Genomic DNA, 25,476 nt, shown 5'->3' on the forward strand with positions numbered 1-25,476 from the left:
TTTATCTTTTTTTTTTTCCTTACAAAAAGATCAGGTGACCGAACATCCCTGGCATCGGGTCAGAGAGCTGCGCCTCTTGCTCCCCACTTCTGCGGCCGTGAGTAGGGGACAGCAGGTGCGGGCGGCCACTGCTAGGCTGCGGCAGCGCGGGCTCCCCCGGGACGCGTGCGCCCGGCTCGCCGCGCGTCTCCCACGTGCGGCCCGACCCGCTTGCCCCTCCGCAGCCGGCGCGGCGCGGGGACGTGCGGGGCGGCTGCCCGAGTCCCTCTCCCAGTCGCGTCGTGGGCAGGGAGGGAGATACCCAGTGCTCACTCTCGGTTATTTTTAGTTGGTGGCTGACACCCCCGCCCCGGAGGGGGTGGGTGGAGCGGGCAGAGGAGGTGGGGAGGGAGGGAGCTCCTGGCGCCTCCGCGCTCGCTCCCGCGGGGACTCACGGCGCGGCCGAGCCGGGCGGCGCTGGGAACAGCTGCGGCGGCGTCCTCGGCTGCAGCGCGGCTCTCTTCAGGGACCTGCGCCGCGCGGGGGAGGGGCGGGCAGGGGAGGAGAGCGGGCGGGCGGACGGGAAGGGGCGGGGAGCGCGCTCCGGCGGCGGCGGCGGCGGCGGCGGCGGCGGCGGCGGCCGTCCTCATCCCGGCGGCCCAGCGCTTGAGTAGACGCGGGGCTTTGCAAATGGCTTGTGCCGCTCTCGGTCTGGAAGCTCTTCAGCCCCTGCAGCCTGAGCCGCCCCCCGAGCCCGCCTTCTCCGAGGCGCAGAAGTGGATCGAGGTAGGTGCCCGCGGCTGGCGGGGGGCTTTGCAGGGGCAGCCCGGAGCCACCGACCCGCACACACACTGACGACAGGTCCAGCCTCGCCTCCCCCCACTTTCTTTTGCCAGCTGCTCCGGGGCACCCGTCAGGGCCTCGAGCGAGCTGCGACCCCCTGACGCTTTGGCACTGGCGTTTCGGGTGAGGGTGGGCGCGAAGCGGGGACACTGCGGTCTAGCTGTGCGTGTGGGGGGCAGGAAGCGGTCCCCTGAGCCTCCATCCTTCCTGCCCGTCAGCCGCGCAAATCTCAGCTCCTGCCGCTTCCAGGCGCTGCCAAAGGAAGCGCAGTGCGAGCAGAAGCGCCGCAAAGCCTCGTTATGCGCGAGCCCCTGGAGTCCTTGCCGACGCAGCATGTCGGGGGTCCTGCTCCCAGTCCTACCTCCACCCGTTGGCTCCCCTCCCCGCCCTTCCCGGGCGGAGTTGTGCGTGTCTCCACGGAAGCGCATACCCACCGGAGCCTCTGGCTGTATTCCTGGCACCGGGTCAGGTGTGAGGCTGGCACAGCGCAGAGGGCCGGGGAGCCTGCAAGACCCACCTGAGAATGCGCCATCCGCAGAGACGTTGCCCAGCCATTGGCAGCTCCCACTCCATCGCAGAGGCGGTGGGACGGGCTCCCAGGTGCTGGGTACCCGGCCCCGTTGGCATATTTCACTTCTTAAATGACTCGGTGGCAGGCCAGGGAAATCACTGGAGCTCTCGACTCAGTCCAGGAAGCGCTCGCTGGGCGATCCTGATTCTCGATGTTTATCTGTAGATGCAGCTTGATGGCCCTGCGCTCCCGAAATGAAGTGTCTGCGGGGGTCAGGACGCTAGGAGGGTGCGAGCGGGGAAAGGTGACCCATTATGATACGTGCAGTGAGCCTCTGTTTTGCGGCTGGCGGCCTTTCTTGAGGCTTAGTGGAAGGCGAATTTGACCCTCTTTTCCTCAGGGACAGGAAGCTCTCCCTCCCTGGTAGTTCAAAGGAAGAAATGTACCGCTAAGTCATGATCCAGCAATGGTGAAGCCTCTTAGTACTCAGACTGTCACTTAGTGACACCCTTGTTGCTGCTGGGGTAACAGAGCTACGATGGTACAGATTTAAATCTGCTGAGATGCCTGGAGAAACCACCCTCACTTAATGCTGCTCTAATGCTCCAGCCACAGGCCTGCACCTTACAGGGTTAACCTGCTTCATACAAGCAAGAGTGTCAAGCAAAGTTTAGAAAGATCTATTTAAAATAGGGTTAAAGAAACAGAAGAATAAACTCGAGGCTGTATTGCTAAAAGCCCCAGTCGTGTCTCTCATAATTTGATGGCTAATGAGCAGATGAGAAAAAGACCTTGGCTTTTTATTTGTGAGATGTGGCTGGCACGGCTTGGGCTGTGACAGGTGCTTTCTCTGTGCTGCATACTTGGGCTCACAGGACATACAGGAAACATTTGTAGTCACTGGCTTGGTTGAGAGTTGGAGAGCTGTGTTTTTCATGTTCTTGAACTTTAAAATTCTCAGGAGAGATTTTGGATGTGGATGTTGATGAGGGGAGGGTGTAAGAGCAGAGCACTCTACGGTTCTTGAAGGCAAGCGGTGTATTCCCGATTTCCTTAATTGTGAGTAACACGGGCATACATACTATACTTTAAAAAAATGTATTGTGGGATCATTTGCACATAGGAAAGTGCACACATCTCAAGTGCACACCTCCATGAATTTTCACCTAGGTATATAGTACTCCAGCCCCCACTTAGATTACGATCTAAAACATCTTCTTCAACCCAGGTCACAGTCTGTTTTTAAGTGGTGGTATATTTCAAGCTAAATATTATGCAGTGCAGAATATCAGCTTTTGTCCTGGTTCCACAGGTTTAAAAACAAGAAGGGCTTCCTTAAGAAAGCAGAGCCCCATTGGGCCCTATAGACAGTTGGGCATTGTTCTGGGTGCTTTACCAGATCTACCAATTTGAGAATGTGAAAGCCGTGACGGGCAGTGCGTGGCTTTAGGACGAAGCAGTCGTGGCGCTGTGCGTGTGCATTATTGAAGCGGCCTATCTCCTTTCAATCGCGGAGTTGGGTTTCACGGAAAGGAGAGCTTCCCCTCCCAGGCTGTATAAAAAGGTGTTTGCTCCGGGGAGAGATAGAGACCGTCCCTCTTCCTTCCCGGAGATTCCTCTTGAAATGTAAATGCTGCGTCTGCAAACCGGGGGAACCCAGGAGCAGTAACAGATGGTTCTGCGCGCAGTTGCCCAGTGAACAAAGATTCCTCGGCTAATATAGCAATAATGTAGTACTTAGTGTGAGCCGAGTTCCCAGGGGGACTGTTATCTCGAGACAATTGCATCTCCTTTAGGGGCCCCGTTGTCTTCGGCAACATCCTCATTGGTAGGGCTTTGTTTTTCACTTTTGTTCAGTTGGTGATTAAATTTCCCACAGCCTTTTTTTTTTTCTTCCTTTTTCTTTTGAGTAGTCAGGAATTTCACCCTTTCAGAAAAATGTTCCCTTGGGTGCAGCAGGTTAATAAACTTTGCAGTTTTTCTCTCCTCTTCAGTCCCTGGTCTTTGTTGAGTCATGGATTGGTGAGAAAACTGTTCATTCTTAATAAAGGCTCAGGGAACAAGCTCCAGGAGATAACTTGTTAGTGAGGAATTTCTCTCGGCCTGCAGTCTTGGCTGTTTGAGGGCTGTGTTACTGGGCAGGAAACGGTGGCCTGGGAACCATGCCCCCATCTCACCCCACCCCCAGCTTCTGCCTTGGCTGGCAAAGGTGAAAGCCCTGATGGAGGTCACAGGCCAGGTGGGAACAGTTCCATAACACTTCCAGCGCCTTTTTATAGCCGTCGGAGCAGGCTACGTGTCTTAATGTGGCTTTGGGGAGACTCCTGAAGGAAACGCAAACTTCACGTATTAACTCTGGCTACCAGCAGGCAGGGGCCTAATTTCCTTCCACATTCCTTTTCTAGAAGGCCTTCCAAAGCAAAGGGGCAGTGAGTGCAGCACAGCGGTTAGAGGTCAGGCTTTGGGGCTGGGCAGCCTGGGTTGGAATCCCAGGTGTATTGCCTTCTAGCTGTGTGACATTGGACAGGCTGTGTTTCCTCTCCTTTTGGTTCTAAATAGTTTCTTTGAAAGCTAGCACTAGTCGTTAACAACAACAAAAATAACAAAGAGATATTGTTCAAAGCATCTGTAAAACAGGGGTACTAATAGTAGCTTACCTACCTCCAAGGAGTGCTGTGAGAATGAAATAAGTTAATACATTTAAGATGCTTAGAATAGCACGCAGCATTTAGGAAGTGCCGCTTAAGTAGTGATCGTTATTATCATTACCATTATATTACTACTGCTATTAATATCACTACTACCATTACTACTATAGTACTGCTGCTATTACCACTGTTATCTTTATTAATACTGTTATTGCTATTATTGTTGTTGTTTCTATTGTTGTTAACAACAACTACAGCTGATTTTGGAAGAAAATCTTCAGAACCCTGAGTTTTTTAGTGTCAAAAATATAATTCAGTTGTCTACTGACCTAATTCTGTCTTACCTTATTAGCTCCAGATACCTGGACTAGAAGTTAAGTAGGTGTTGTGTGTTATTCTGACTTGAGTTAAAAGAGATTTAGGCATCAGAGGAAAACCAGTAATACCAACTGATAAGATGATCCTGATGGTCCAATAAGGTTTAGAAAATTATTCCTCAATACTGTGTTGACAATTTAAGTTTAACGCATAGTCTTTGTTAACCAAACTCCAAGCAGAATGCTCAATTCCTCTCGCACACAATCCAACATTAAATCGTTAAACAAATGGTGGTTGTCTGAATATTCAACTCCAGGGTAGCAGTGTTTTGTTCATTGACGTTGCGTCAACTCCCTGTAGAAGAAGAATAAGTCCCCCATTTATTTTCCTTCCTCCTTCCTCCCTTCTTTTTCATCTTTCCCTCCCCCCCCCCGCCCCCTGTGATGGTAGTTATTGAGTTACAAGACTATGTTAGCAGGTAGATGATTCTAATTTTCTTGGTCTCCCCCATCCCCTTTGCTTCTCCACCCACAAGAGTGTTTATCTGTTCTAATCTGTAGTTCTCCTCTGCAATGCCAAACACTTTCTGGAGAAACAGATGTCGCTTCAACTCAGTTTCAGTTGTGATTTGGAGCAAGTTGCCAGGCCTTTAGGGAGGGGTTGGAAATTTCAACCCAACTCAGCCTTACTTCTCAACTTGAGACGTTTCTGGACTCCTTTAACTTTAATCATAGCATGCCTGTGGGGCTTGGTGCTGCATATAATCTCATTTGTGACCTAATCCGTATTTCACATGAGTGGGAACTAGCACTGGGAGGGATCAGTTCATCATTTTGGGTCATCTCCCCCCCACCCCGCTCCGCTCACATAGAATTGTTTTCTTATTCAACTGGGACCTGCTTTTGAAGATTAAAAGCACCGAGGGTACCTTAGCTCTTCAAGACTGAAAGCTGTTGTATTGTTTGGCAGTTGGGAGAATTTATCTGTAGCCTTTGAGAGAATGTAGCTTTTGGTGGCCAGGAACGTACGACATTCGCCATGTAATGATTAATGAACATATGCCATGAGTTATATAGTCATTCTAATTCTCCTTCTCTGTCAGGACTTGATGACTCTTACATCATTTTACTACAACAAAGATTTAACTTTGCATATGGTTCTCTACTCTGCATGGAGAGCTAGGGAAGAGGAAGAAAAACTTTTCTGGCTAGCTCAAGAAAGGAGTGGTGGTCTGAATAGATATGGAAATGAGAGCAGGCAGCATCATTCTCACAGTGACATTTAAATAGTCTGGCTTGTTTGTATACAAGGGCTGCTATGACACAATGCTGTCACGTGGTGGGAGAACAGTGAGGTCCCACAGATTTGGGGAAAGGGGAAGTGGAGTGGGAGGTGGGGCTGGCTCTTCTGGTCCCAGCATCTCCCTGGAAACCAAGTTTGCATCAGGCAAGCTCCAAATGAGCAGACTGAGCTCTGGCCACCAAGAGGGCGGTGGAGTGGGGTGTGTGTTCCCCAGCAACTGGATCTCTGGGTCCCCGGCTCTCTATTGATGGATGACAATGGAGCCATGATGTGAACATCTGGCCGGTGATTCTGTGAGTGGAAGTTGGTGCTAGGTGGGACCAGGCAGCTCCTGGCAATTGGCCTGGAAACTTCTCTTTTTGCTTTGCACTATCCTGAAACTTAAAAGTGTCATAGCTAGGGGTAACAAGATAACGATAAGGATGGTGATGAAACCAGGGCTCATGATGATAATCGCTGATATTTATTGAGTACTTACTATGTGTCAGGCACAGGGTGAAAAACTCATTAATCCCTTAGAAGTAAGTACTGTTATTATCCCCATTTACAGGTGAGAAAATATCTTCCCCAAAGTCACAAGTAAGTGGCAAAACTAGGACTTTAATCGAAACATCCTTTCTTAACTTCTACAAATATATGTACCCAGATATCCAAAATTTACAGCTGAAGACATTGTGGCTTCCAGGAATTAGGAGACTTGCTCAGGGTCACCTAGTCAGGAAGTACTGGTTAGAGTCAGGATTCGAAACCCAGGCTGTCTAACTTGGAAGCCCTTGTTATCTTTTTTTTTTAATTATTATTTTTATTGAACTATAGTTGATTTACAATGTTGTATTTGTTTCAGGTGTACAGTAAAGTGATTCATCTATACATATATATAAAAACATATATATATATATTTTTTTACATCCTCTTCCATTATAGGTTTTTACAAGATATTGAGTGTAGTTCCCTGTGCTATACAGTAGGTCCTTGTTGGTTATCTATTTTAAACATAGTAGTGTGTATATTTTCATCCCAAACACCTAATTTATCCCTCTTTCCCCCCCTCCCTTTTGGTAACCATAAGTTTGTTTTCTATGTCTGTGAGTCTATTTCTGTTTTGTAAATAAGTTCATTTGTATCCTTTTATTAGATTCCACATATAAGCCATATCATATGATATTTGTCTTTCTCTGACTTACTTCACTTAGTATATAATCTCTAGGTCCATCCATGTTACTGCAAATGGCATTATTTCCTTCTTTTTTATGGCTGAGTAATATTCCATTGTATATATGCACCACATCTTCTTTATCTGTTCATCTGTTGATGGACATTTAGGTTGCTTCCATGTCTTGACTATCGTAAACAGTGCTTCTGTGAACATTGGGGTGCATGTGTCTTTTCGAATTATGTTTTTCTCCAGATATATATCCAGGAGTGGGATTGCAGGATCATATCCCTTATAGTGCTTCCTACATTTAGGACCATGTGTGAAATTTTCTGTAAGGACTGAGCTTTCTGTCCCTCTGACTGTGCAGGGGTTCCCCCCCACCCCTGCCTTTTTTCTGAGTCATGATGTGGATTTCAGAAGCTATGGCTCCCTAGTTTGTTTTTCTTCACAGTTTGTACCTTTCTGCTGCCAGGACTGAGGGGCTGTCCTCACTGGGACAGACCTTACATGGAGTGGGGGAGGGGCAGGACACCAGGTAGGTGGTGCTCCCAAGGCCCTCAGGCTCTGCGCCTTTGCTGGCTGCCTTCACACCTCACTTTGCTAAGGCGGAACTGGGCAATGGCATTGTCTGTAGTTCAGAGTTGCTAGCTTCCGGTTTCTGTCTCCTGTTGTTACAGCTCCCAGTCACTCCACTGAAGTTTTTTTTAGGGCAAATGGCCAATAAGTAAGTAGTTTAAAAAAATTTTAAAAAGCTTGCTGATTCCTTAACATACGATTACTTAAGAGGACAGATATTCTAGAATATTTTATGTTTGTGATATTAGGGACTATGGCTCTCTTGTTACAGTTTTACCTCGAATGGCTGTTCCATATGGGGATGCATAAATGCATAATAGTCCATGTGTGCTTTAGCATTTTCTGTTGGAGAAGTTGAGTAGGTGTATCATTCCATACTTTACCTTCCCCAGAGAGTTTGAGTAAAGACCTACTACCTGTGTGATCTGTCTTGTGCTCCAAAACACAAAAGGCTATGGGTGCAAAGGGTTGTCTCTTCCCCATGCTGATGTGTTTAAGTGCTGTCGGCACATCTGTCTGAGGCCTTTGCCACAGCTCCTTCTCTCTTACCTGAGAGTTCTCCTGTTTGGACAGGAGCTCACCTGAGAACAGTTTTGTTGTTGAGTTCAGCCGAGAGGCAGGTCCTTCCAAGAGATGAGATTGGCGGCCTCTCCTGCAGGTATCCCGGTCCCATCCTGAAGAACTGAAGGGTCTAAACAAAGTAGCTCTGTGACTTCTGGGAATCTTGGCTGTAGTCAGCATCCCTGTCACCTACATTCCAGTCTAACCCTAGTCATTTTGGCCTTTATTTTCACGGTTAAGGACTGAATTGCTTAACACTGGTTGATTTTTTTTTTCTATTTTAATAACGATAGTGAAACTTTTTTTTTTAACATTAGTGGATTGTTGACTAAACTACTTTCATTGGAGCTAGAGTTTTTAATTTTTTTGAAGCCCAGTTCACTCTTCTGTGATTTAGAAAACTGTGCGATACAATTGTATAATATTTCCCCTCATTTGTTCCCAAGGATGTGTGTGTGTTTACTTTTGAAGCAAAGGAAAGGTATCGGATAGGATCTTTTTGTGTGTGGTGGGGGAGGGTAGAGTGGGAAAAAGGAGGACTTCAGTGCAGTCAAGTGAGGAAAGGAAAGGACAACAGAACTTTATTTTTAAGTAATTGAGAAATATAAAAAGAGCCTAAATTAGAGGGTTACTAGAAGATACAGGAAAAAAAATAGTCCTTGAAAAAAAATAGTCCTTATAAAAAGAATGATGGAATATTGGAAAGACTTCTGCCTGGACACGGGGAGATGTTATATCTCTCTTTGCAAAGAAGAATGATGTCATGGAGTTCAGCTCTGCTGTGGTAAAATTCCATGTTTGCAATGTTGAAAACAATAATCCCAAAGAGATGTCCTCATGTAGCTAACCCTGATGGGGTGGCCATCGAATCTCAGGGAATTAACTTTGGCATAAGGGGAAAAAAACAAGGTGACGTAGTCATAAAACATACACCTAAGGAATATCTTGGCTGCCACCTTTTCTCACTAAACTTATACTGTCAGCAAAACTGTATCCTTTTATTTATGGTGGGACCTTAAGGATAAAATATTGGTTAGGCTGAGAAAGCTCCATGTTTCCACGGCTCTGCATTCTGACTCTGACAGTTACAGCCATTGTAGGAGGGAGCTCGGCCTCCTGGTCAATCTTAGAAGTTAGGGATGTGCCCCACCCTTCTATTCCTAAATAGCCCATTAGGAGACCATGTAAGAATAGACCTACACTTGTTTTTGTTTTTTATAAAGGTCAAGGGCAGAAGGACTTTTTAAAATTTTTACATCCCAGTACTGTTATAAAAAAGTCCTCAGCCTTATTTTTTACCAAGTGGGACACTAAGTGAGGAATTGAAGTTATTTATTGTGGAGTAGACGGCTCTCTTTTCCTCTCCTAAGAAATATTTCAAAAAATGATATTCAAACAATTATTTTATTCTAATGGGAAACTGAATGAAGGCTAGGATAGGCTCAGTCAAATGGTTTAAGATACGAAAATAATTATTTGGGATGCTTGGCTATCACTCACTTATAAGTTCACTTCAGTGTAAACACTAAAAGTAAGCATTAATGGTGAAAATAAGCATTAATGTGTGAAAGTGTTTTAAACAAATTTTAATATTCATTTCCTGAAAAGTGTTAACTAAGCTCCAACCATATACCAGGCATAGTGCTGAGAACCAAGGTTAGGTGGCGAACAAAATAAACATAATCCTGCTCGCAGGAAATGCACAGTGTAGTTGTGGTGTGTGTGAGGTAGAGCTTAAACAATAAATTCATGATAACAAATTGGGATAATTGCTATGACAACAAAGAATGGGGGACTTAAGAGAAAAGAACTTTAGGCAGACAAGGACTCATAGTGAAAGTAATATTTAAGCTGAGACCAGTGAAGGGTGCTGAGCAAGGGAATTAGACTGATGCTAATTTATTGAGATAAGAGCTTATGTGTACACACAACACATGCTTTTATGCTCTTATAGTTTTCCAGGTGTGTTGAAGGTGTGTATGTAAGGGAGGGGGCGGAGAAGGGAGCTGAGTCAGAAATTCTCAAATATTTTTGCCGGCCACTTAGAGTGGGGTTTGCATGATGGTCTACATACCACTTAGGACCAAGGCACAATAAATCAAGAGACCCTCTTCTGGGAGAAATGGCAGAGAGGACTTTGGGATTTACATTTAAGCTTGGACTCTGGGATTAAAATTCTTAACACAGAATAGGGGCTGTAGACGCTGTATTCCACTCTGAAGTGAGAAGGGGCTGCAAGAAACCTGCCTACTTTTCAGTGACTAAGCAGAGCAATTTTGTGTGAGACTTCGGGTCGTGACCCACAGATGTCCTTTGATTTGGGAACTTGTCTCCCAAATTCCTCTGAAAGAAGGTGCTTTATAAACTAATAAAGTCACATGTCATCTGGGAGCCCCAGAAATTGTAAACTCTGTGACTTAGGTGTCTTTTACCACTAGATCCCCTTCCTCATGGTCCAACATGGCTGCTAGAGATTCATCATCACGTCACCTTTCCAGGAAGCAAGAGGGAGGAAGGGAAAATGAAGAGTGCATCTTTTCCTTATAAGATGTCTTTTAGAAAAGTCTTCCTGACACATCTGGTTCCATTTTATTGCCCAGAATTTCAGTAACATAGCCGCTCCTGATTGCAGGGGAGGGTGTAATGTTTCCATGTAATAATCTGGGTTCTGTTCCTTAGGAGAAAGGGGAGAATGGTGGTTGAGGTAGGGGCACCCTGGAGTGCCCCTTCTCCACTTCTCCAGGGACAAATCCTTCCAGACAGGGCTTAAATATGACTGCCTCTGAGGCAGACTCGCTGATTCCTTTAAGTCCACTAATCCTTTTCTGTGCACACCTGACATTTAGAATTCACGTCTATTAGAAAATTGTCATATTTCATTGTAATGAATATATGGTTGCTTGGGATCTACCTACTTTGATAAACCCCACAGCTCTTGTGGCCAAGGTCTGGGTTCTTAGCGATCGTCTCACTCCTCTTCAATTTATTCACTTTGCTCCCCATTAGGGCCTCACAGCCATATTCCCCGCTGCCCGAGAGATTTCCCAGTGAGCTTGTGCCCAGCTATGATTGCCTGATTGGCACTTGGACTCTGCCGTGGCAGAGAAAATAGACTCTGTTGCTGCCCTGACAGGAAGCAAATTTTTTTTTTTTTAAAGACTGATTAAAAAAAGCAGTTTACCCAATAGTTGCCTGGAGACAGTCAGTGATTGGACACTTGGAAAGTGATTCCACTCTTGGCTCTTAGGTAGGTGATATCAGTTGAAGGAATTATTTAGGAGGCCACCCTTCCCCTCAGGTTGGACTGGTACAGGGCTCACTGCACTTGGCATTTCTGTCTGCAGGGCTGGAGAGCAGACATCACCTTTCTTTAAATAAACATGCTCCCCAGCATTCTGCCCCAGGACTCTTACCCCCTCTTTCTCAGTCAGGCTCCTCTCTCTCCCCTGTTGTAGGATCTAGCTAAAGAAAAAGCACAGAGGAATTTTACTGTAGTGGTCATCTGTATGAATTCTTATTAGATAGGTATTTTTAAAAGGACAATACCCCGTAAAAACTAATGACCAGCAGCTGGTATTAATAAGTGACTATGGCTATGACCATTCATTGTCATGACCCAGTGGAAACACTGAGAAATGGCATCCTCTCTGCCTTGCCTACAGAAAATTTAAAAAGGAGCTTGTGGAGCTGAATGTTGTTATCAACCGACAGACGTGGTTGCGCCTGTTTCCTCAGGAACCTTGCAAGATGTCATAAATAGGAGGGGCGGGTGACAAGTGGAGGCCTGATTCATCATGTTGCAAGAATTGACGGAATGTGATAATGTAGTGATAAGGTAGCTAGTTCAGTGAGAAATAAAAATAATAATAGTTAACACACTTCTAGAGCACTTATCACATGGCATTGCTGGTCTCGGTGCTTGAGTTACTATATAATGTAATGTAATGTAATAACCTAGCACTGTGCCCAGCAGATAAGGTGCTTCTCAGGTAAGCACTATTTTATGCCCATTTTATCAATACATGACGGGAAAACTGGAGTACAGAAATGTTCATTGATTTGCCTGAAGTCACATAGTTAATAAGTGGCAGAGCTGGGGTTTGAATCCAGGCAGTTTTGTTCCAGAGCTTGAGCTTGGGCTGGTGACTGCTATGCTCTAGAAGGAAAAGCAAAACTTCTAAAAGGATCATGATCCCAAATATCTAAGCAAGCAGGTGACCTACCCTCCCTCTGGCTTCCTCTTTCCCTTAGCAGCTGTTTAGTGGGCATCTTCTGTGTGCATGGTACTGTTAGTTGCTAGGAAACAGTTCCATCTCTGTGATTCCTGAGCACATTCTGTGGAACTGGAGCCCTTTCATTGCTTTGAAAAAGATAAATTTTGGCAGGCGAGTGGTTACAACTATGATGAAAAACCATTATAGGAGCAGAATAAACCATAGCCGATGGGTGGAACTATTTTTACTTCCTTTCTCTTCACCAGTCTCTTTCCCTCTGGTTGAGACCTGGCTCCCCATCTGTGTTCAAGTAGTCCTGGAACAGAAATTATTATTAACAGGAGGAAGAAAAGCATGTGTAGTTAGTGTGTGTCCCTGCTGGCTGCTCTACATTTGTCATCCTATTTAGTCCTTGGGTAACATATATCTGTTGCCCACCGAACCAGTTCAAGGGTCTTTACTGTGCCTGTTCCAGTAAGTTTTAGTCATGTTAAGACTGGCAGGCAAGTTGGTCAGGACTCTGATCCGATGTGGCTCCAGGGCCCTTAAATGATGCCCCTCGCAATGGTGCTTCTCTTGGCTCACACATCTGGTACCTCCTGGTCGCAGCTCCACTCTCAGACCCCTTACCCGGCATGGACCCCTGGTGTTCTGAGCAAATGCAGTTGGCTCTGCTATAATTTATGTTTCCGTAGTGTGAATTATCTCATATGCAATTGAGAAATAGGGTGTGATGCTTTTAAGATGCAAGTTGCGGTGGTTTGTATGAGATTTTTCTTAGCCCCTTAGTATTTTGCATCACCAATTAGCAGTAATTGAAAGCAAAGGAGGCTAGTGGAAGTGAACGGGGGAGGCGATGGCACCTTGTTCTCGCTCTGGGCTCCATCTGGCTTTGCACTGATTAAAAAGTCTGATTTTCCCAGATATTTGTGTGTCTTATCTTATCTCCATAATGCAGGAGCTTCAGTCTTTCCTCACACGCTTTCCATACTGCACCCTTGCCCCACCCCACCTTTTTGGTAAAATTCCACATTTATTCTATAATAGGAAATAGAAAGCATCTTTTTATTTGTGCTAGTAATTCTCAGTTTCTCATTGTTTTTGTTAGTGTTCTGGTTACAAAGTTGAATGGGATTTGAGCCTTCTGCCCCAACTCTAAATTTTCCATAAGCCCTGTTATATTTTAGTGTTTGATTTTGCAAAATATGAGGCTTTTGGTTGTTTGTCTTACTTTGGGACATTATCGATTCATTTTTAGGAATGTGCGTTGTTGTTTTATAGTAGAAATACTTGGATCTTAATGTCTTGTGCAGACTTACTGACTCTCACTCACAGGCTCACACACACACACATGTATAAAACAACCGCTGGAAGATTCCTGATGCTGGAATTGAGGATCTTGGGTCCTAAGGAAACATTTTTAGGAACTTCATATTTCCTATCTACTGTCAGATGACCTTGGACAACATTCCTCAGAGAAGCTCCTACTGTTTTTGGAGAGGTGGTGGAATAGTGCATTGTTTTTCCTGAGGCATTTTCCTTTGGGACTTTATGCCTTGGTGGTACTTAGAGCAGTGTCCTTCTCCCCAAGGGAACCTATGAGAATTATTTGTTGTGGGGGAGAAGCTCTTGGAAATGAGGCGAGTTGGAAATGAGGAAACTGAGACTTGAGGGTAAGTGTAGGTGGTTTGTCCAGAGGGTTGTTGGCTTCTAGGCTGTGACTCGTGTGGCCCTCCTGAGCCAGTATATACATATTGGCAACTTGTCTCAGTTTGGGACATTATTCGTTCATTCATTATATATTTATTGGGCATATCCTAAGAACTCAGGAGTAGATGAGACAAATGTGGTCCCTGCCCTTGTGAAGTTACACTCTTCCAGGAGAGACAGACCCTGCACATAGAATTCTGTGTGTGTGTGATGCACATTCAGAAAGGGAAGAGCCGGTTGTGTGGACATGGAGAGGGCTGGGCCTCATTTGGTCTGTGGGGCCTCAGGCAGCCTCTCTGAGGAAGTGCTGTGTAAGCTGAGACCCAGAGGATGAGCAGGGACCAGACAACAGAGAGCAAGAAATTGTGTTCCAGGTGGAGGCTGAGGGGTGTGTGAAGACTCCACAGAAAGCGCTGGAGGAGCCCAGTGAGGTGGGTGTGTTGGAAGTCAGGGCGAGGGAGGTGCGGGATGAAGCTGGAAGGCGGGGTGGAAGGAGGGCTGCTCAGCCTGGTGCAGGAGGTGGGAGTCCTCAGGGCTGCCTGGCCCTAGCCTAGGGCCATGGCTGGCTCTCTGTTGGACGACAGGGACCAGATTTTCTCCACACTTCTTCAAATTATCATAGTTCATGATAATAATTTATGAGGGCTTGAGACTTCCCTGGTGGCGCAGTGGTTAAGAATCCGCCTGCCAATGCAGGGGACACGGGTTCGAGCTCCGGTCCGGGAAGATCCCACATGCTGCGGAGCAACTCAGCCCGTGCGCCACAACTGCTGAGCCTGCGTTCTCGGGCCCGGGTGCTACAGTTGCTGAGCCCACACGCTGCAACTACTGAAGTCCACGCACCTAGAGCCTGTGCTCTGCCACAAGAGAAGCCACCGCAATGAGAAGCCCACGCACAGCAATGAAGAGTAGTCCCGGCTCGCCGCAACTAGAGAAAGCCCGTGCGCAGCAACGAAGACCCAACGCAACCAAAAATAAATAAATTAAATAAATAAATTAAAAAAAAAAAATTTATGAGGGTGTATTGCCTGTGGCCCTATTCTAAGCATTTAACTTCTCAACCATCGTGTGAGCTAGGTGCAAACTCTTATTACTCCCATTTTACAGAGAAATAAGTAAATAGTCGAAGGTTACACAGCCATTAGGTGGTGGAGCTGATCTTCAAACCCAGGCAGTCTGGCTGCTTTACCTCTGCTAGTAACCACCATGCTGTGGGATGTGATACAGGCTCGTCACCAAGGGCAACCTTGAAGGATATTGGTGACGGGGTGGGGGGGCAGTAGTGAAGAGGTGGGGTGGGGTGGAGATGGGGATGATGCCCCAGGATGCTGGAGGCCCGTGTTGGCTTTAGAAATGTTTTCAGTATTTTTAAAGAAACTCCCCCAATGAACCTCTTTATCCAGTACACTGCTTGACAGTTGCTGCTACCTGGAAAAGAGAGTGATTTTATGCAGATGAGACCCTAGGCATCTCTTTAGCCCTACATTCTAATGCATATGTCATGGTCTTGGTTCCCAAGTGGCCTGATGGACCCTGGGGTTGCTCTGACATAATAAACCACTGACTTGTAACTTGCATCAAGAGTTGTGAATTGTATAATGTGTTAAAAATGTTTTTTCCTATTCATTTGGCTTTTATTTGGGTGTGTTTAGTGATTTTTTTCATTCAAACATTCTTTTGTATGTTTTAGTTAGTATTCTGATGGTTGCAACAAACAGAAATCCAACCTAAAGTGGCTTTAGAAAAAAGATGGTGTATTGGCCTATTGACAGTCTGGAGGTAGATTCCTACTTCAGATGAGGCTGACTCAGCGGCTCAATGGTATCAGTAAGGACAAGGATTCTCTCAGCCTTTCAACTGTGCTGTACATTGCATGGCTTTATGCTCTGGCTTTATGTAATGTATCCATGCCTGCCCTACAGCATTCCAGAAAGTCCAGGCTTTTCCATTTGAGGACTTGGCGGGACAAGAGCAATTCCAGTCCTCATATTCTCTTTACACCCTCTGGCCACAGAAAGGAGACACAGCCCTCTTTCATGATCACCAGGGGAGTGGGTCAGTTGGTTTGCTGAAGTCAGTTGGGGTCCACCCTGGTCCATCCCTACCACTGGCTGCTACCCAACAGTGAAGTGGTGAATTCCCTAAAGGAAAACCTAGGGGAAGTAGATGATGATGAGATCACCAATAAACCTTACCAGTATTTTAATTAAAATGCGATAATATATAGGAATGTGTACGTGGGTGGCAAGACTATAGAGAAAAACAAGGACATAGTTAAAAAACTGAGAACAATGGCTATTTCTTGGAGGTGAGTTTGGGATTATAATCTAAGATTGGTTAAAAAAGGCATTAATAGATTGTTTCATTCCTATTTTTAGAAGATTAGAAAAGGGTCAATTTTAGAGATATCACTGAGCGTCAGGTGCCCAACCCAGTACTTAAGTGGTTCTACTAGGTGTAAAAGTGTGATTGAGTGAGTCAGATTGATTTTGAAGTGTTGATTAAAAAGTAATATAACTCACACAACTTAATAGCAAAACTACAAACAATCTGATTAAGAAATAGGCAGAGGAACTGAATAGACTTTTTTCCCAAGAGGACATACAGATGGCCAACAAGTACATGAAAAGGTGCTCAACATCACTAATCATCAGGGAAATGCAAATCAAAACCTCAGTGAGATATCACCTCACACTTGTTAGAATGGCCATCCTCAAAAAGACAATAAATAACACGTGTTGGTGAGGACATGTAGAAGAGGGAACCCTTATGCCCTGTGGGTGAGCATGTAAATTGGTGCAGCAACTATGGAAAACAGTATGGTGGTTCCTCAAAAAATTAAAAATAGAACTACCATATGATTCAGCAGTTCCATTTCTGGGTATTTTTCCAAAGAGAACAAAAACACTAATTCAAAAAGATATATGTATCTGTGTGTTCATCACAGCATTATTTACAATAGCCAAGATATGGAAACAACATAAGTGTCTATCAACAGATGAATGGATAAAGAAGACATCATACACACACACACACACACACACACACACACACACACAGAGTTGAATACTACTTAGCCATAAAAAAGGAGATCTCACCATTTGTGACAACATGAATGGATCTTGAAGGCATTATGCTAAGTGAAATAAGTCAGACAGAGAAAGACAAATATTGTATGGTCTCACTTATATGTGGAATCTTTATTAAAAAAGTTGAACTTGTGAAAACAGAGAGTAGAAGAGTGGTTGCCAGGAGGTGAGGGTGGGGGGAAATAGGAAGAGGTTAGCAAAAGGGTACAAACTTTCAGGCATAAGATGAATAAAGTCTGAAGATCTAATGTATAACGTGGTGACTGTAGTTGATAATACTGTGTAATTGAAATTTGCTAAGAGAGTAGAACTTAATGTTCTCACCAAAAAAAAAAAAAACCCATATATATGTGTGTATATATATACACACACATATATATATATAAACAAATATATAAATAAATATGTGAGGTAACGGAATGTGTTAACTAACTAGGTGGGAGGAATCCTTTCACAATATATATACATATCTGTATCAAATCATCACAACATACATTTTAAATATCTTATAATTTTATTTGTCAATTATATTTCAATAAAACTGAAAAAAATAACATAAAAAGGTCCAAACTGGGTACTTCAGTTCTCCTTTTTTCTCAATATATATTGACCTTTTTACTGAATTATATAAAAGAGCAGCTTTTAAAAAATGTTAGAAATGAAAGTATCCAATACCAGAATCTGATTTGTTTTCCCCATTAAATTTCACATTCCTCAGGTGAGGATGTATTTTGTGGAGGCTGAAGCCTAGAAATAGCAAAACCACACGGTTGCTGTTTGCTGGAGAATGCTCAGCCCTGTGCCTGTGCGCTTCCCAGGCATGTGGGCCTTCTAAAAGTGGGTTCGGCGGCTGTCACCCACTGATCCTCTGGCTGAGTGACCCAGATTGGCACAGCGCAGCTGAATCCTATGCAGAGCCTGTACGGGAAAGAGGAGGGTAAAAATAAAAACCGGTTGGACAGTTTAGGCGGCGTCAGGGTACTTGAAAGCTCACTGGTAGCTTTGCTAGTCCTTGGTCAGATTTTCACTTTTTTTTTTTAAGGGATAGTAGTGGTTACAGGGACAGTTTCCTAGGTTTCTTAAATGGTAAAATAATTTCATATAGCACAGCAAAACACAGTCTAAGGTGCTTTTTTTCTGTATGTAGAAAGTATGTTTTTTGAGTTTAGAATATTTTGCCTATGAGTTTAGAATATTTTGCCTATTTATCCCACTACTCAACATTCAAGTCTGTAATAAAACTTTTTTCCAAAGGCATCTCTTTAATGGAATTACTCTCTGAAATAAGACCTCTCTCTCTCTTTTTTTTTAGTCTTTAAATATTGTACTTTATTATTTTACAGCAGTTTTAGGTTCACAGCAAAATTGAGAGGAAGGTACAAAGATTTCGCATTCACCTCCTGTCCCCACACGTGCATAGCTTCCCCCACTTTCAACATCACTCACCCGAATTGTACAGTTGTTATAATTGATGAATCTACATTGACACATTATAATCACCCAAAGTCCATAGTTTACCTTTGGGTTCACTCTTGGTGTCATACAATCTATGAGTTTGGGCAAATGTATAATGCCATGTATCTATTATTATAATATCATACAAAGTATTTCTACTTTCCTAAAAATTCTCTTTGTTCCACCTCTTCATTCCTCCCTCCACCCCAACCCCTGGCATACACTGATCTTTTTACTGTCTTCACAGTAAAAATGGAGACAAATGTTGTCTTTTCCAGAATGTCATAAAATTGGAATCATACAGTATGTAGCCTTTTCAGATTGGCTTCTTTCACTTAGCAATATGCATTTGTTTCCTCCATGTCCTTTTATGATTTGATAGCTCATTTCTTTTTTTTTTTTTTTTTTTAAACATCTTTACTGGGGTATAATTGCTTTACAATGGTGTGTTAGTTTCTGCTTTATAACAAAGTGAATCAGCTATACATATACATATGTTCCCATATGACCTCTCTCTCTTTGATAATAGAGTGAAATGAGCTTGTCATTATAGGGTTTTTTTAAAAATAGTTTTCTTTGTTATAAAAAGAAAGAGTAACAGTGTTTAAGTATGGTGTCAATTATCTAATGAGAATAGTTTTTCAATCCTGTCATTTTCTGGATTTTGAAATTTCTGTTTTAAAGTGCAGATTTGCTCATTTTTGAAGCTCTGGTCCTTATTAGTGGAAATTTCGAGATTTTTGTTTTTGGCATTTGACCAATATATTTTGTTAAAGTGCAAAAGCAAATTCTGTGTCACGGTTTCCTCAGTTACTGATAGCTTTGAAGCATGTGACAATTTTTTTCCTCCTGAATGCTTTGTGTCTTTTAGTGTAAGCATCTCTCTGTGATCTGTAGATTGAAAATTAAATCCCCAAATGGACTTTGCCTTGCAATAGCAATATAAAAGAAGATTAAGTATTGATATTTTAAATATATGGAGATATATGGAGAATGTGAGTATAAATTATTTTTAAAATAAAATTTAAAAAGATCTCAAAATACCCTTTTGGAGACACATCTTTTTAATGCAATGTTTATATCATTAATGCTAGTTTGGAATAAGAGTTCTAAGAATTTTCTTACATATCATTTATTAAGTTACTCATTATTTTGAAATCTACTAAGAGACTAATAATGCCTATGGATATCTTTTGGCGGTGATAGAAATATTCTAGAATTAGATAGTGGTGATGTTTGCCCATTTATTTAGAGTACTTAGTGGAAATACTGAAATATTCTGAATTATACATCTAAAAGAGTGAGTTTTATGTTAAAAAATCTATTAAGAGCTCTTAATGTTGTTATAACTATTCTCAAGATGTGTAAAAAACACATGAAATTAAGGTATATATTAATCAACTCTTGGTACAGCAGTGCAGTGTGACACACCGCCCACCAAAACTCACAGTGGCCGATAGCAATCTTTTTAAGCTCACGGTTCCAATGGTCTGCTGGAGCAGTTCTGCTTCAAGCTTTGGGTTGACTGCGCTTGGGTCAAGACTGTGGGGTTCAGATCTGCTTCATGTGTGTTTGTTCTCCTTGGACCAGAGGCTACCTGGGAGATGTCTTCATGGCAAATGAATGACAGGTGCACCAGAGCCCAGCCAAATCATGCAATGGACTTAAATTCTCCACTTGCATCACATCTACTCACATTCCACTGCCAAAGCAAGTGATGTGGCCAAGTCACTGAGACAGGGTAAGACATTTTGCTCACAGTAGGAGGGGAGGGGAGTGAATATTCATCAAACAATACTCCGGTCTATCACAAAGTGTTTGTGGTTCCTCGTAGCCACAAAGGGAGAAGAGAACATTTCTCCCTGGGTAGGGATCAGTATCTTTGAGGAGATAGATGGGCATTGGGTTGAGTCTTGATAAATGAGCAAGTGTTGTCAGTTGGATGGGGAAGGTAAGGGTGAGGAGAGATGAGAGCAAGTGTTGGAGAAGGGCCTTCTAGATCATGAGAGCAGCTTGAGCAGAGAGATGGAGATTTGCAGGAGCAGGGTATGTTTAGGAAGCAGCAGGGCCAGAGTATAGCATTTGGAAAGGGCTGCTGGGAGAAAAGACTGGGTCCTATCAATGAAGACCTTGTGCACCATGCCTTAGGGTTTGGTGTTGGAACTAAAAGGGCTGGGCTCTGGAATCAGACAGCCTGAGTTCAAAACTTCACCCTTCCATTTACTAGCTCTGTGACTGTGGGGAACTTACTTAGCATCTCTGTGCCTTAGTTCATCATCTGTAAAATGGTAAGAGTATTCTCAGTGTCTACCTCATGAACTGCTAGGCTCAAAAAGTTAACACACAGAAGGCCCCTATAAAAGTACTTGACATATATCAAGTGCTTAATAGGTGTTGACAGCTATTAGTATTTTTATATTTTTAAAAAATTTATTTTATTTTCGTTGCACCAGGTCTGAGTTGCTGCAGGCAGCCTCTTTAGTTTCGGCCGGTAGGCTCCTTAGTTGCAGCTCATGGACTTCTTGGTTGTGGCTCGTGGGCTCCTTTGTTGTGGCATGCATGTGGGATCTAGTTCCCTGACAGGGGATCGAACCCCCGTCCCCTGCATTGGAAGGCAGATTCTTAACCACTGCGCCACCAGGGAAGTCCCAGCTACTAGTATTTTTAAATGGAGTTTAGATTTTATCTTTAAGCAATGAGGAATGACCAAAAGTAAGGAAGGGACATAATTATATTATGTTTTGGGAAGATGACCTCGGTGGCAAGGAAGAGAATGATTATGGTGGTCAGTACTGAAGCAGGGAAGCCAGAGGTGATGATGGCAGCAAAGTGGGAATGAATGGGAGGGACATTAAGGATGATATAACACTGATGAGATTTAGTGACTGAATGGATGGGGGAGGTGAGAGAAACAGAGAAATTGAGAGTGACCCCCAAATTTATGTCTTGATCAACTGGGTGGTTTGATTTCCTGAGACAGGGAACATAGGAAGAGGAGTGATGTGAGGAGAAAGAGGATGAGTTCAGGTTTGAATGTGTTATTGGAGGAGCCTATGAGACATGCAAGAATGTTTAAGAAGCAGGGTCCTTTGGCTGAAAGAGGACAGTGTGCATTGCTTTGAGTGATTGCAGTGATTTAAGGCTTGGTGGGAGGTGTAAAAGCTGGGAGAGAGAGTGTAGATGATTATTTCGTGGTGCTTGACAGCAACGAAAGGAGACAGCTGTAAATAGCAGGGAGAGAGGAACATAAGGTTTCAGTAGGATTTGTTTTGTTCTGTATTTGAAGATTCTGTATTTGAAGAAGACTTGAACGTATTAGATGGCTTTGAGAGAGGAGGAGAGGAGACATTGATTGTATAACAGTGAGAAGGTATGATGAGTAAGAAAAGGTTCCTGGGACATACAGGAAGGGAATTTAGAGGAGATGTAAATAGGAGAAAGGGCCCTTCTAGATACTTGTCAAGAAAACTTTTAAAAGTTTGTGATGGTGCCTTAATTATCTATTGCTGTATAGCAAATTAATCGCAAACGTAGCAGCTTAAATCAACGAATATTTACCATTTCTCAGTTTCTGTGCGTCAGAAATTTAGGAAGATTAGATGGGTTGTTCTGTCGCAGGGTCTTTTTTGAGGCTGCAAACAAAATGTTGGCTTGGGCTGCAGTCATCTGAAGGCTTGACTGGAGCTAGAAGATCCTCTTCGAAGACGGCCCACTCATGTGAGCAGGAGCTTCCGGTCTTTGCCGGCTGTTGGCAGGAGGTCTTAGTTCCTTGCTGTGTAGGCCTCTCTGTAGGACTGCTTGTGCGTCCTTAGGACGGCTCACTTCCTGAGTGAGTGATTCAAGAGAGTAAGGGGGATGCCACGATCCTATTATGACCTGGCCACAGACTTCACAGGCTTCCATGTCTGCCACGTTGTATTCCTTAAGAATGAATCACTAAGTATAACCCACACTCAAGAGGAGAAGAATTACATTTCACTTTTCAAAAAACATTTTTTTACTGGGGTACAGTTGGTTTACAATGTTGTGTTAGTTTCAGGTGTACAACAAAGTGAATCAGTTATACATATATCCACTTTTTAAAGTAGAGTTCTATCCACTTTTTAAAGTAGAGTTCCCTGTGCTATACAGCAGGTTCTTACTAGTTACCTATTTTATATATAGTGGTGTGTATATGTCAGTCCCACTTTTTGAAGGGAGGGGCATCAGAGAATTTTAAACCACCATAAGTGGCTACAGAATCAACATGTACTTTTAACTGTAATTGATCATGTGTCATGCTTTATATATAGGGGATTCAGTAGTAGATATTCTGACATACAATCATTTGTCCTAATCTAGTCTATTTGGATAAACGGTGAGTTTAAGATGTTCTCCTAGATATATTTTCCAAAATGGATCTAGTCTTTTAGACTGTAAAAGTGTAAACAGTAACAGCAACAAATAATACAGGAATAAAATAGCCTCTGAGCCCAGAATCTCACCTGATACAGATAATCACTGGTAATATGGACCATTTATACCTAAACCCATGTTGCTCAAAATTTTGCTTGATTCTGAAGCTTTTCGTTCCGACAAAATGTTACAGAGATTTGGGGTTTTCTCAAATTTTATTTTTTAAAATAATTACTGCCTCCCTGTTAGTGGAGAGCTTGAGCTCAGCAGTTCTCAGCTCTGGCTGCACATTAGAATCACTTGGGAGTTTTTGATTTAAAATGATCTGGATCAGGGCCTGGGCACTGTTATTGCATAAAAGTTTCCCCCGAGTGATTCCAACGTGCAGCCAGGGTGGAGAACCCAGCAGATGACAAAACAAGCGAGAGTAAGTTGTAAGATTTAAGACATATTTTAATGATTATTTATGTGGGGGGGTGTGTGGGAATATAGTTACAGTTTCTGCCAATAACATCATTCCTCGTTCATACAATGGAATAAGATATCATTATTTCATGGTGGATTCTAAAGAGGAGTATGAAATTCCAGATACCTGAGCACATTGGACAACAGTTTCTTTTAGGAGAACCTTCCTATTTTCTGCATCGAATCACAGACATCCCAGAGTGTAAGCTCATATGGTAGTGACTGTCCTTTGTGCGAATACATTCATTTATTAAATAAAACATTCCTGAACACCTACAACGTGCCAGGTACTGCCAGGCACTGAATGCCCAGGGAAGACTGAGACAGAGATTCTTGCTTCAAATGAGTGACTCTTCATCTCAGTGTAGGAGATAAGCAGGCATACAAATAAGAGGAAGCAAAGGTAAGAAAAGTTTAAGAACTGTTGTTAAAACAGCACAGCGGCAACCAGTCAGAATAACCCAGTTGCAGTGGCGCCAGCCGCAGGTAGTCGGTTCAGTGCATACTGGCTGCCCTGAGTGTAGGTATCACAAAATATAATATTTTTAATACCCGAAGAGAAATGTAAACAAGAGGGAGCAGAGAGAAAAGAACACTTTTATAATTCCAAATTCATGTTCCCCCCATAGAGGGAAGAGAATCCGTCTGGTTGGTTGCATCCATTCTTCATGCCGTCCAATACGCACCCTTTCAGGTGAATGCAGTCCTTCTTACCAAAAAGGTGGAGTCTGTTTCCATACCCCGTGGATCAGGGAAGGCCTTTTGACTTGCTTTGGCAAATAGAATGTGGCAGAAGTAATGATGTGCCAGTTCCGAGCTTAGGCTGTAAAATGCCTCGAGTAACTCTGCTTGTTCTTGCTCCTGTACCATCGCTATGACGTGATGCCCAAGACAGCCTGCAGGAGGATGAGAGACCACGGACAGAGTGGTCCTAGACGCGGCCAGCCAGCCAACACCTATATCAGGGTTCCTCAACAGAGGCACTGTTGATCTTTGGAGCTGGGTAATTCTTTGCTCTGGGGATGTCCATTTTAGGGTGTTTAGCATCTTCCTGGGCCTCTACCCACTAGATTCCAGTAGCACCCGATTCCCTCCAGTTGTGACAAGCAAAAAAGTCTCCAGACACGCCAAAGAGAAAAATGCCCCTGATTGAGAACCACTGCCCTAGACTTACAAGGTGGTCCATCCAAGATCAGCAGAACTACCTAGATGCTGACCCCAGATGCATGAGCAGTAAATGCTTGTTGCTGTTTGCTGTTGAAGTTTGTGGCTGTTTGTTATGTAGCATGATTGTGGACTAGGTAGCTAATACAATGAGTGAAAACGTGGAAACGTGAAAATGGGAGGTTGAACTGGACAATAGCAAGTACTCCAGCGTGGTGCAAGCGTGAAGAATGAGTTTGTAGGTGGAATGGTGTTAGTATGAGGTACAGACAAGACTGAAAAGCTAAGTTAGGGGCTGTATCCATGGAGACTTTAGGTGCCTTGGTATGAATTGTGAACATGATTATTCATGGGCAAGGGAGAGCTGTCAGAAGTTTTATGTGTGTATTTACCATTTATTTATAGCCGAGAGAACAGTATAATCAGTCTGTACTTTAGGCAGCAGTAGGGAGGGGGAATTGGAGGCGGGAGGGAAGGTTTTGCTGTAGTTCAAGTGATTGGTACAGAAGACCTGAATTAGGGAATAATCGTAGGTTTGAAAAGGAGAGGATGGTTGCCAGAGACATTTGGGTGTAAAATCGATACAGTTTGGGAATCTCTACATTTTTGCCTTTGCGCATTTGGTTTCCTCAGTGTGAAATATCTCCTTTCCTCTGGGCATCCTCTACTCCAGCGGTCCTCAACCTTTTTGGTACCAGGGACCGGTTTCGTGGAAGACAATTTTTCCACGGACAGGGCGGTGGAGCGTGGGGGCGTGGGGGATGGTTCAGGCGGTGATGCGAGCGGTGGGGAGCGGCTGATGCAGCTTTGCTCGCTCGCTGCTCACCTCCTGCTGTGCGGCCTGGTTCCTAACAGGCCGCAGGCCGGTACCGGTCCGTGGGGCCGGGGTTGGGGACCCTTGATCTAATTAATCTTCAGAAGTCAGCTCAACACTCAAGAAAGTCTTTTTGGTGACATCTTCCGTGTCTCGTGAAGGTAGCACCCTTACAGCTCTTACCACTGTTCTTTCCCCTCCATAAGACTATGTTAACCTTTTTAGCACTGAATTTTCCATCTTCTAACAAATCAGTTGTAAGTCTGTCTCTTGAAT

General features: G+C 43.8%; 1 protein-coding gene across 9 annotated transcripts in view; it reads left to right on the top strand.

The window, feature by feature from the left end:
* The first annotated feature begins 590 nt into the window (after positions 1–590).
* LIMCH1 (LIM and calponin homology domains 1) overlaps positions 591–25,476 on the top strand; it is a 343,577-nt gene continuing 318,691 nt past the window's right edge. For 5 of the 9 annotated variants that reach the window (XM_032633006.1, XM_032633009.1, XM_032633007.1 and 2 more), the window contains exon 1: positions 591–765. In XM_032633006.1, the coding sequence (XP_032488897.1) occupies positions 670–765 (96 nt within the window). In that variant the 5' untranslated portion in view covers positions 591–669. The remainder of the gene's footprint in view (positions 766–25,476) is intronic. The other 4 variants (XM_032633012.1, XM_032633010.1, XM_032633014.1 and 1 more) reach the window with 2 other exon arrangements.

This window comes from Phocoena sinus, chromosome 5, assembly GCF_008692025.1.
Source record: "Phocoena sinus isolate mPhoSin1 chromosome 5, mPhoSin1.pri, whole genome shotgun sequence".
NCBI lineage: Eukaryota > Metazoa > Chordata > Mammalia > Artiodactyla > Phocoenidae > Phocoena > Phocoena sinus.